The 13,043-nt window shown below is 34.6% G+C and overlaps 1 protein-coding gene across 2 annotated transcripts in view; it reads right to left on the reverse strand.

Moving 5' to 3' along the window:
- Positions 1–3,986: 3,986 nt before the first annotated feature.
- The window catches only part of LOC133788602 (helicase protein MOM1), a 38,013-nt gene continuing 28,956 nt past the window's right edge, over positions 3,987–13,043 (reverse strand). For both annotated transcript variants that reach the window (XM_062226138.1, XM_062226139.1), the window contains exons 18-22: positions 8,604–9,393; positions 7,896–8,482; positions 6,924–7,463; positions 6,623–6,833; positions 3,987–5,908 (exon numbers count right to left, since the gene is read on the reverse strand). In XM_062226138.1, the coding sequence (XP_062082122.1) occupies positions 4,608–5,908; positions 6,623–6,833; positions 6,924–7,463; positions 7,896–8,482; positions 8,604–9,393 (3,429 nt within the window). In that variant the 3' untranslated portion in view covers positions 3,987–4,607. The remainder of the gene's footprint in view (positions 5,909–6,622; positions 6,834–6,923; positions 7,464–7,895; positions 8,483–8,603; positions 9,394–13,043) is intronic.

Below are 13,043 nucleotides of genomic sequence, written 5' to 3' on the forward strand. Positions count from 1 at the left end.
ATCATCTTGTTGATATGTTTAATTAATACTTATAAAACAAAATGATATCCAGTTATATTGGGTCCAGTTCTTATATAATCACATTATACAAAGTACATCCATTAAAATGTCCTACTACATTAATAATCCAGATCTAGATTACATGTATTGATAATACTATTGAAACGTACTTACTGTATTTAATCCAGAGATTTCATATAACTTTGTTCTACTGTAAACTATTTAAATCTATTTCATACAATCTTAATCTTCTCGTATCAATACAAGATTATAGTCACATAATGAATTTGGGAATTTTATGATATTCATATAATATTATTAAAATAATAATAATAATAATAATAAATAATTAATATATGCAAAAATTCATCTTAATTATTTATTTCATAAAATATTATCTAATACATATGTTTTCAATGGCACCATTCCTAACACTAATTAGTTTCCTCAAATAATGGAACTCCTACTTGAAATATTAATCCTCCTCTGGTGATTTAAACATCTTTTCGAGCTAATATCGTTGTCTTTTTCTCGAGCTAAAATGACAAATGACATTCGAGCTGATTTAATTAACTACTTCCAAGTTGATTTATCTTCAGTTAACTCGATAAACCTCTCATCGTTGTCCCAAGCTACATTGTATTAAGTAATAATCATGAATTCAGTCTTCAAGCTCTTTATTCTACTATTCGAGCTAATATTATATGCCTCGAAAATCGGATATAACATGTTATTAAACATATTTATCATAGTATTTTATATACCATAATACAAAAAATCAATATCCCATAATAAAAAAATTATATACCATACAAAAATTTTAACAAACTTGGTATATTATTTCTGAAAAAAATATATATAATATGCTAACAAAACTATATACCACACTTAAAATAAATATATTATACTAACAAAATTATATACTACATTATATATAACAAGATAGAAATTAAATATCATCTACAAAAAACGATATATCATACTAAAAAAAACATATGTACAGTGTTGAAAAATAATATACCAACACTTAAAAAATGAAAAAAAAAATTATTACTAAAAAATGTATATAACATGCTAATAAAATCATATACCAATATTAAAATATATATATCATGCTAACAAAAATATATATCATCATTATATATAACAAGATAAGAACTATGTATCATCTATAATAATGATATGTCATACAGCAAAAACATATATGCTTAGTTAGAAAATAATATAACAAGACTTGAAAAATAATTACTCAAAAAATGTATATACAATGGTAACAAAATTATATACCACCATTATATATAACGAAGATAGAACTTAAATATTTTCTACAAAAAATAATATATCATACCACAAAATACATATTCTAAGTTGAAAAATAATATACCAACAACACTTACAAAATTATGTACTACCGTTGTGTATAACAAGATATAAACTAAATATCATCTATATATATATATATATTTACCATATCACAAAATCCATATAAACTAGTTGAAAAATAATATACCAACAATCCTTAAAAAAATCAACATAATCTTTAAAATAAAAACTACCTTACATATACCACGATATTAAAATCGTATACTTCTAAATAAAAAATAATAGAAAATGGTAAATTAGACAGACAAATACATAATAAAATTAAATTTTTGAAAGAAATACTATTTTACTCTAACTTAAACATAAGAGACATTTATTAATTACCATCTTAAAAAAGAGTTTATTTGTTATAATTTCCCTTAATTTTTTATTAGTTATATATCCTGATAATGCTACCCGTCATTTCTGCTTAAATAAAACAAAAACTGTAGAAGAAAAAAAGAAAGATAAGGTTATGATTAGTGTGCAAACTTTCATATATTTAAGAGTTATTGTGGTGCATAATTAAGCTATTTATTTTCATGATTTTAAATGTAAAATTATTTAAGTTGAAATATTTTAATTTAATCTAATTTTGTATTAATTTTCAGATTTGGAGGAAAGATGATAAAAATGAAATTGAAAAAGATGTAAATCCCAAAGAAGAGAAAGCCCATTTGCCCAAGCTAAACAATTATGAGAGTCCATAAATTACTTTCTATCAAATTAAGACAACTCCAAATTCCTTCAACAATGAAGCAAGCACATGGCCAACATCCAAATACACTTTACATATGATCACAGGGGACATGGTGCAAAATGACTCTTAATGTTGTGTGAAAGTAAGTAAATGTCCATGTTTTTAATTTTGTAGTAAAATAACATAATCATCTATTTAATATCACATATTACCAAATACACCATCGAACAAATTACTATTTTATTCTAAATATTTTAATATTATGGTATATGTATATTAGTTTTGTGTAATTAGTTTTTATTTTAAAGTTATTTTGATTTTTTTCGCTTTTTATGAGTTGTTGAATGATATACCATACCACAAAATATATATACTGAGTTAAAAAATAATATACCATCAAAACTTACAAAATTATTACTAAAAAATGTATATACTATGCTAACAAAATTATATACTACCATCAAAATGTATATATCATGATACAAAATTATATACCACCACTATGTATAATAAAATAGAAATTAAATATCACAAAAAAAAAAATTATATACCATACCACAAAAAACATATACACTAATTGGAAAATAATATACCAACAACCTATAAAAAACTTAAAAAATCAATATAACTTTAAAATAAAAACTAATTAAACAAAACTAATAGACATATACCACTATATTAAAGTCATACAGTCCTAAATAAATAAATAAAATTATAAAAAAAGACAATTTAGGTAATCAACAATGTAAAAGGGCCATTTATCTACAATTTTAAAAATAAGGACATTAGCTTCTTGATAGCTTTATTTTGGTTCATTTCTTATAATTTCTCTATGATCATACATCATGTCGTCCAAAGCATGGCTTTCAATTGGACTCCAATTAAACAACTTTGGGCCTAAAAGAGCAACCCAAACCTGATACTTCAAAGGCCAGGCCCAAATCTCACAAGCATCCCATAGGCCCAACTCTTCAAACTAATCCAACAATTCAGCAGCTTTAGATAGCTACATGAGTGGGCACAGGGGTGAACCAATACTTCCTCTTACTGTAGATGACACGAAAGATCCACTCTCTTGCATAAGCTGACGCACGGAGACCACTATGACTCCCACTTCTGCATTTGACCAAGCTTTTAGATGCATTTTCCCACTTAGCTGGTTATACACGTAAATTACCAAAATTGAGAATCAAAATGAGTATAAAAACATGAGATTGGAGATCAGATTTTAGAGGTGAGAAAATACACTTTCTCATTTGTAGTAATTTTGGTAAGGTTCGAGTGTAGTCTTTGTACTTCTCGTTTTTTATTTGTGCTTCGTTTCTGTATTTCATAAATTATTTTGTTTTTCATCTTCTAATTCATTTTCTAAAATTATTTAGCATTTGCTACATAAATTCAATCACACAAATTTTAGTATATTTGTTATATTATAAATTTTAGTATATTTGTTATATTATACTTCTTTAATATATGATATGCTGACAGATTAAAAGTTAGATTCATTAGTTTAAAATTTTATCATATATATTTTACAATTAATGATGTAGAACTACAACTGCATTTTAAATTAATATCGGTATTAGAATAGAATTTACATAAATTCATCTATACCTTTACCAAGTTCTTTATTTGATCGATTTCTCCAATCTATCATTTTAATTTCACAAAAATTCATCTTTAAAATTCATCTTTTCAATTCTATCTTTTATATTTTTTACTACCGCGACCGTTGGGCAATATCAGGTAATATAAGACATTCATAGATAAAAATAGGTATTAATCTTTTAATTAAAAATTATAAATAATAACAAGATTTTAGGGATTACCATGTAATTTCCTCTAAGAATACGTATAGACAGTGCACAAACACATCACAATTGGAGCATCTCCAATAATTTATGATACAATGTTATAATGTCAATTAGTTGGCTAAAATTGTGCCGAATTAACACTTTATATAAAAGGTCTTAGTACTAGAACTAGAACCAATTGAAAGCGATCTAATAAACAGATCCACCCATGGTCCTACCTCATTACTTACAGATTCAGTCAAGTCTCTTTTATCCTATCCTACACTTGAGCCCAAAATTTGTACTACAAATGATACATCACAGGAGTTCAGAGTTCATTTGTAACACATGGTAGATTTTAAAAAAACAACATAAAGGAGAAGAAAGTTCAAGGAGCTTTTCATGAATTCAACCTTAAATGTGAAAATATTTATATGTAGATATATTTTCTTTTCATTGGATAATCCTCTTCCTAAAACGACTTTTCTTCACCAGAGTATAAACGATGACCTCATGTAAAATTATAATTTTGCTGAATGGATGATGAATGCCTCCTATCAAGGTAGGCAGAAGGAAGGATGAGAAGAATAAACTTTCTTATATACACAAGACATCATTATGTAAAGTAAAGCTGCAAAAGCCTTGCAATTACAATGAGCTACTATTTCTTCCCTCTACCTTGGTCGGTCATGTCAAAAATACGCCCAGGGTTGAGGACCCAAAGAGTGTAAGGTTTGTATTAATGTAACTGGTTAGTCGTCATCTGACAAATAAACTACGTCAGTTGGTCCACCTGTGCCGATTGAGTTAACCTGTCGACTACTTTGGCTAAGTTCAGAGGTATTCAACCCTTCAATATTTGAGACTAAATCTGGTACTGCAGGCGAACTAAATGGTTGACTTGCAGCCGCTCGACGATCAACCTTCCTCAGTAGCTCCAAGGCAGATAATCTAGAGAAGGTAGGCAACTCTCGAGCAACTTCTGGACGAAGGGCCCTATCAGAAGGACCTGATTGATGCACAGAGGACTGCAGCGGCAGTGGTAAATTGGGAAGTGCGTTTACTGCAGAGGCAGGGCTAGTTGTCGGCTGTGTTTGTATTCCTCCTGGATGAGAAGGAAGATTGGGTATAGATGCTCGGAGATGCGGTGGCCGGGATCGAATCTGACCACTGCCTTGGAGATTTCCAGTTGAATAGGAGAGGGAACTGATCTGGGGAGGTCTTGTTGTAGTACTTGGAAAGGGAGCAGACGAAGGATTAACAGTTGGCACAGGTGTAGTAGTATGGGGGATGTTTACCGGAGTAGGTAAGGACAGCTGTGGATTCAGTTCACATCCTGAAGCTAACACAGGTGTATTATTGGAGCTGATTACCGAAGCAGGTAGGGAAGGCTGTGAATTCAGCTCACATCCTGAAACTGGAACGGTAGTAGCTGGAGAGGCTGAAGATGTAGGAACAGGGAAAGGCCTATGTGTATTTTTTACGGTGGTGGCTGGAGAGGCTGAAGATGTAGGAACAATGAGAGGCCTTTGTGCATTTTGCAAGGTGGTAGCTGGAGAGACTGAAGATGTAGGAACAAGGAGAGGCCTTTGTGCATTTGGCATGGTGGTAGCTGGAGAGGCAGAATATGTAGATACAATGGGAGGCCTTTGTGCAGTTTGTACGGTGGTAGCTGGAGAGGCTGAAGATGTAACAATAGGCCTCTGTACATTTTGCATGATAGTACCTGGAGAGGCTGAAGATGTAAAAATAGGCCTTTGTACATTTTGCATGGTAGTAGCTGGAGAGGCTGAAGATGTAGCAACAAAGAGAGGCCTCTGTGCATTTTGCACAGTGGTAGCTGGAGAGGCTGAAGTAGCAACAGGGAGAGGCCTTTGGGCATTTTGCACTGTGGTAGCTGGAGAGGCTGAAGATGTAACAACAATAGGCCTTTGTACATTTTGCATGGCAGAAACTGGAGAGGCTGAAGATGTAGCAACAAAAGGAGGCCTTTGTGCATTTTGTTGCATAGAATGTAACTGAACCAGATGCTGCATAACAGCGGCATTCACATCTGCCCAGGAACATCAGTTAGTAACAAATAGCCATAAAATCAAATGCAAAATGACGGTACACATAAAAAGTAAATTAAATGCAAGCTTGTCTGGTCCTATGAGAAACTGCCACAGAAAAAATAATTATATATAAAGTTTAAGAAGCATAAAATGAGGGTGTTTTGGATACAAAAACATCTTCAATATGAAAATACACTTCAAAAGCAAAGGTAGCAGTGCTATTCAGTAAGAAAATAGTTTAATACAAAAAATGTCGCCAGAATTGGCAGAAGTTTCCATTTTTTTTGTTCAGAGAACAAGTAATCATCTAAACTGCAGATATTTTCTACTGTTTGAAGTACTTTATTTTTAAAAATAAGAATAACTACCAACTCACTAGTTTCGAAATTAACAAAAATGAAACAGTGAAAATGAATGGTTTGATAATGGACAATGAATCTACAAATGCATAAATTGAAAACACTAATTTGATTGAAGTTAATTAAATGGATACAGTATAACAGGAAAAGGTCAGATAGAAGAATAGTAAGACAATGATAGAAAAGGTCGTATAGCTGGCACTGAGTCTGCAATACAGATGTTTAAACAGTCGAAAATGGGTTCACAAAAGTCCTAAAACTAGAATTGAAATTATTATTGAGAATTGACCCTTTATTTGGTGAAAAATATGCAAGCACAAAACAATTTAAAGGGTTGTTGTCAAGAAAAAGCACCTTGATGCATTCCAGTCCTATCAATTGACCTATATTCGCACTTTGATCTGAATGCCTCAGCCAAGATTTTATTCAACCATAATTTGCTGCGAAGATCATCAAAATTCTTATTTTTTACATAAAACTCATTATCGATCTCCCTGTTCATTGTCTCATACTTCTTATTAATTTCAGCAATCTCCTTCTCATGGTCACATTTTAGATGCAGCTTCTGCTCGAAAAAAAAAGGTAAAGTCAGCACAAAGCCATAATTATATATGTTATAACTAGAGAAAGGCATTTAGTAATATTTGAAACCGACCGTATCATCATAGCTTTTACGAGTTTGATCAAATTCTTGGCATAATCGCTCCAGTTCCATCTGAAGTGGATCAGGGTTCAAGGGTGGACCCACCCATGATACCACTGGAGGCATGGGTTGTGCAAGATGATTAATAGATTCAGAAGCAACAGACATGGTCCTTGACTCAGGAACATGCATTCCTGGATTCCTAATGGATGCATTTATTGAACTTGTTATAGGATATGAAACAGCTTGATTTGAAAATTGAGAGTTCTCAACAAGTTCCACTGGAGCATGGGAAACCTGTATAGAGGTGAAACCTTCATCACTTGGCTGACATCCACTTTCCTCAACCACACGTATAACAGCTGAATTAGACTGGGATACATGCACTTGCGCTGCAGGCTCCAATGCGTCAACAGACTGAGTGGATAAATCAATTGGTTCTGATGCCAACTGTTCAACTTCTTCTAATGCATTCTGCTTATTAGCTGGTTGAGCATCTACACACTGTGGTCCACAAGATATTGGTGGCGAATCACATTCATCTAGGTGCACCTGAAAATGCAAGAGTCAGTAACCAACAACAAAATTTCTCATCCCTTTAGAGAATTTTCAGCTTGTTTCATTCCAACAATACAAAATGATTTCCACAGACTCGAGAGGGATAGCTCAAACGATCAGGCATATATCTGCTCCCACGAGGTCTGAGTTTCACGACCCTCCTGGATACCTACAATTCAATTACTATAGTTTCCTGTTCCTCAAATATTGTAGAGTTAAATGAGAAGCCCTTCGAAAAATTATTGGTACCCACCCAAACCATCTTGTAAAACACATTACAGACAATAGTATCCAAGCAGATACAACGAAAGTAGTTTGTAAAAGATCCTTGGAGAACAATGTAATATTTACTAATACAAGAGGAATGACATATCAATGACGTATATTCCATATAAATCAACAGCGTATTGGAAAAAAGAATCAAACCTGATTAGGTGACACTGCTTCACCATCAGTCAAAGTCACCGCAGGCTGCACACATGGATTTACCAGTGACGGCTCCCGGAAATGAGAATTCTGATTGAAAGCATTATCCACTCTATCCTGCTGGTTGATGACAGCATCCCCATTTGATGTGACATTGCAGATTTCATCATTTTTTTCTCCACTATGATCAATATCTACGTCCAGGTGAGTAGATTTTAGTACTGAAAATGGGATACCTCCTTCAGGCACATTTAATGTTACTCTGTGTGGAATTTGTTCTTCAGCTGACATTTGTACTAGAGCATCAACAATCATCACATCATGAGTGGAACTTGCAGTCTCAGGAACGAATGAGGTACATTTATCAAGGATTTGTGCTTCACATGAAGACCTCGCAGTAGAAACAAACTTTTCTGCAACAACAGTATGGGCACCATTTTCAGGTGCTTCGGGTGTGACCTTCCCGTCTAAGGTGCTTGGAGTAGCTCCAACAGGAGGGATGCACATCTTGGCAGAAGGATCAGCAGGGACCATCACTTGAGCATCACTTACAGGTCCAATTGTATTCTGCTTAAGAGATCCAGAGCCTGAAAAATTATCAGAAGCACTCACCTCATCAATAGGAGCAGTTTCTGGAGTTTCATGCACTAGTTTTTCCTGACTGATATTTTAAAAGTTTACACAAAACAGGGAGATTACAAGGATTACCTTCAACTCTAACTTGTTCACTCGTCTGTGAGCATTTCAACCCAGTAACAGCTTCATTCATAGGTGCTTTTCCCAGCAATTCATCATGAGCCCAGGATTCCACCTCCTTCACCCAGTGAGACTCTCTCTCTTGCAACCTTTTCTTGTCAGCAATATGATTGGTCTCAAGATTCTTAACGCACATATCCCTCTTGCTCCTGACTTCTTCCAATTCTTTAGCAAAAGAATTATCCACTAACTTAAGTTTATACTCTCTCATTGAAGTATTATGCTCAAAACATGCAAGTAAAGCAGCTCTTTTGAGTTTATGATTTTTCTGTATTCGTGTCTTTCCTTCTTCATAATTCTGCTCTATCTCATTTTTTTCTTCCTTGAGCTTTTGAATGAGCTTCTCCAATTTCTTCTGGAACATCTTTTGAATTTCCTTAATACTCTTGATAACATCTTTTTCTGCCAGTGTACACAGAACTTTGTCAAAATATTCCAGATTCCCTGTACAGTCCTCAACCCCTACTTTAACCTTTCCCGTGTTAGAAGGCACAGAGAGTGGACCATTTACTTGTGCGAGGTCCTTCAAGGTATCAGTAGTAGTTAATATTGGAACTTTTGGTGAGTCCACATACTTAAGTTTCCCAATCCGATATGAAAATATATTCTTTAGGCAACTCAACATTGAATATAAATGTTCTGCCTCTTCTATCTTACATTCGAAGTTGAGATGTTGTCTTGCCAGTTCAAGTGATTCTTTGTGGTCAATCTTCTGCTTCAGCAAAGAGGTTACAGTCCAACACTGAAATTTACAAAGCACAAACAAAGACATAGTTACACAAAACACTTTTGATTACCATTACACATAAATACGCACAACCACTCATACACCAATAAGCACATACACACTAAATACTTAATTACTTGTATCAAATCAAAGTTTGGCATTTGACTTTGAGCTTGACAAATTATACTGTCTCAATTGACATCTTCTACAAGACAACTTCCATCAAAGATCTTTTGAAGAAAGAAATCATCCAAAAAGGAAGTACTTAACCATATTCTACCAATTAAACAAAGAGTGAAAAATGAAATACGAAGCCAAGAAATGTACTAACACACAAAAGCCATAATCTTGGAAGTTGACATAAAATACAAGGTTATTTCCTTCCAAATGAAGGATCCAGAAACTACCAAAACCTAGCACTTCCACAACACCCCATTTAAGTTGCCACCACCAAAGGCAATACCTTCTTCCACCAAGGATACCAGCTTCTTTCACCAACAGTAAGCAAGTTCTCTAAACCATACACGACTGCTCTCACCTACTGAACTGAAGTCTCAAAGCGACATGATATTGTAAAAAAAAAAGTGACCCGCATTCTAAATGCCATAAAACATAAATAATAGAGCATCCGATTGTCAATTCAAGAAACAAAAATTACATTGAGGGGAAAATACCCTAGGAATTGCTGGACCAAATCCTTCTACAAGACACTTTTCAATATTTATTATAAGAGAGTGACTTTATGAGACTTTTTCATTAGACAGTTTTCAGTCCAACTAAATTGAATATAACTCAAGTCAAATTGAAGCATGAGAATTATATGGTAATTGAGCTATATCTCTTGGGAGAGTACTGGCCCCTCCAATACCCAAGTTTTACAGATTATTTTTTTTTTTTTTGAAAAAGAGACAAAGATCACATGTCAATGAGCGACCTCCTCCCAAATAAATTGAGAGCCCTCGCTAATGGGCAAGGAAATGTGTGGTTACAAAACAAAAGGACAAATTTGTACAAGAAAAACATCTAGAAAAAACAACAAGAACAGAAAAACAGTCAAAAACAAAATAGGGGAAAAACTAAAACAAGCCAGCCAAGGGAGCAAGACCAACACAAAATAATACAAAAAACTCTCCTACTTTCTAGTCAGGTCCAGGAATGAAATTCCTATAAAATGCTTGGTTTTGTAGACCCATGTTGCCAGCCAGATTTTTATCTTATCCACAGGCTATCTGCCATATTTTCTTTATTTTTGAAAACTCTGCTGTTTCTTTCAGACCAGACTCCCCACAAAACTGCCTGTATGGCCGACTTCCACTTCCACTTCCACTTCCACTTCCACATGACTCATACTCTTTTGCCCTAAAAACTTTGGTACTCGAAAAGTTGGGTACAATTGGGAGGCATGTACCAATGAAGTCCAAAATCATTTAACATTCTGGACCATAAAATCGCCACGAATCTACACTCCAAAAACAAATGGCTAATACTTTCATTGTTCTCCTTGCAACACACACCAACCATGCGATAGAGACTGATAAGGTTGTTTCTGTTGTATAATCTTGTGCACGCTCACCTTCTCTAGTGCTAAGAGCCAAGCAAACACTTTGATGTTGGATGGGGCGCAACTCTTCCAGATAGAACTGGTCTAGTTAAGGTTGCTAGTCTGCGACACCATACTGCAGAAGGCAGATTTACAAGAAAAGATCTCACTTTTGTCCAGTAGCCAAACCCTCCTATCTTCGATAACATCGCAGATAGAAAAATGGTCTACCAGTTGTAACAACTCCATCAACTCAGCAGTCTCTGTCATCCAAATTCTGTTTGAGGAAAAAATCCCAGGTCGTGTCAATGGATAAGTCCCCTTCTCCCCTTACCGTCGTATCTGCTATGTTTTTCTTTCTTCCCAAGGAAACTGCTGCTAGATTGGGAAATAACAATGTGAAGGGCTAAATTCTGATCCTATCGTCCTCCCAAAATCCAATTCTATTCCCCCTACCAACCTTAAGTTTGACGAAAGATAGGAGATCGTCATACAAAGTAGTTATTCCTTTCCAAGGGCTTCTACTTGTCATCCTATGACCTTTCTTGGAATCTCATTGATTCACATCAACCCCAAATCTACTCGTAATAACCTTGTGCCACAAATTGGTAGTTTCCAGTGGGAGTCCCCACAACCATTTCATCAGAAAAGCTTTGTTCATGTATTCTAGGTTTTCAATTCCCAAACCACCTTGAAATAGAGGTCTACAAACCTTATCCCAAGCCACCAAGTGGTCATTACCTCCAAGGTCTCCCCTTCCCACAGGAAGTCTCTGATCTTTTCCAGCAACTTGATGACAGGTTGTGGGGCGCTAAGCAGTGAGGGATAGTAGGTAGGTAATGCATGAAGGATCGACTGAATGAGAGTCAATCTACCTCCTCTGGACAAGTATGCATTTGTCAAGTAGGCATTTTTCCAACCATCTAGCCTTCTGGCACACTTAGAAACAATCAATTCCCAAAACGAATTGTTTATGGGATTTCCACCCAAAGGCATCCCTAGATACTTCATAGGCCATTGTCCTATTTCATAGCCGCAAACTCTAGTTCCTTCCATCATTATCTCAAAAACGTTGATTCCTAACAAGTGACTTTTATGCATGTTGATTTTAAGTCCCGATACAGCACATAAAGCCTGTAGAATCTTCAACAACGTTTTAAGAGAATTGCTATCGTTGACAAAGAATAAAGGATCATCTACAAATTGTAAATGACTCGCCAGTCTTATTTCTCCCCCACCTCGAAGCCATTAAAAAGAGATAATCCATTAGCTTTATCTATCATTCTTCCCAAAACATCAACTACTATGGTAAACAAAAAAAGTGAAAAAGAATCCCCTTAACGCAAGCCTCGGGACCCACTGAACTTTCCTCTGGCTCTTCCATTTATTAGATAAAAAGACACCAAGGAGAGGCAAAATCCACTTTCGCCAAACTGAGCCAAAACCTTTCTTTTCCAGGACAAAGTCATGGAAATCCCAATCCACACGTGGTCATAGCCTTTTCAAAATCAATTTTGAAGACAAAACTACTCTTCTTTTTACCCAAGTAATCTTCTACCTCATTAGCTATCAGAATTGTGTCTAGTATTTGCCTTCCTTCAACAAAGGCCCCTTGAGTTTCAGAAATTGTATCTACTAAAACTTCCTTCAATTTGTTAGTCATCACCTTTGAAATGATCTTATACATGCATGTAATCAGCCGTATTGGCATGTAATCCTTTACTTTGCAGCTATTGAGCTTCTTAAGGATCAAAAAGTTTCATAATTACGTCCATCACGTCCTCCTTGATAACTTCCCATTGATCTTGGAAGAGAGAAATGGTATATCAATCAGCCCCAAGGGCTTTGTTTCTGTCACACTTAAAATCAACACTTTTAATCTCCTCTTAAAAACAACATTTTTAATCTCCTCTTCCTCAAAACGTTCTTTCTAAATGAGTGGCCAAAAGCTGGGGTATCTGCTTCCATTCTATACCATCAATTCCCACAAAATCCCTCTTAGTAGACTTGTATGGGTTAGAATAAAATCCCACTATCTCATCCACTATGTCATTATCCTTATCTAGTAAAGAACCATCCACATCCTCAATTCGAGAAATAAAATTCTTAGCTTTACGTGCGTTAA

Source organism: Humulus lupulus, chromosome 7, assembly GCF_963169125.1.
Source record: "Humulus lupulus chromosome 7, drHumLupu1.1, whole genome shotgun sequence".
NCBI classification, from domain to species: domain Eukaryota; kingdom Viridiplantae; phylum Streptophyta; class Magnoliopsida; order Rosales; family Cannabaceae; genus Humulus; species Humulus lupulus.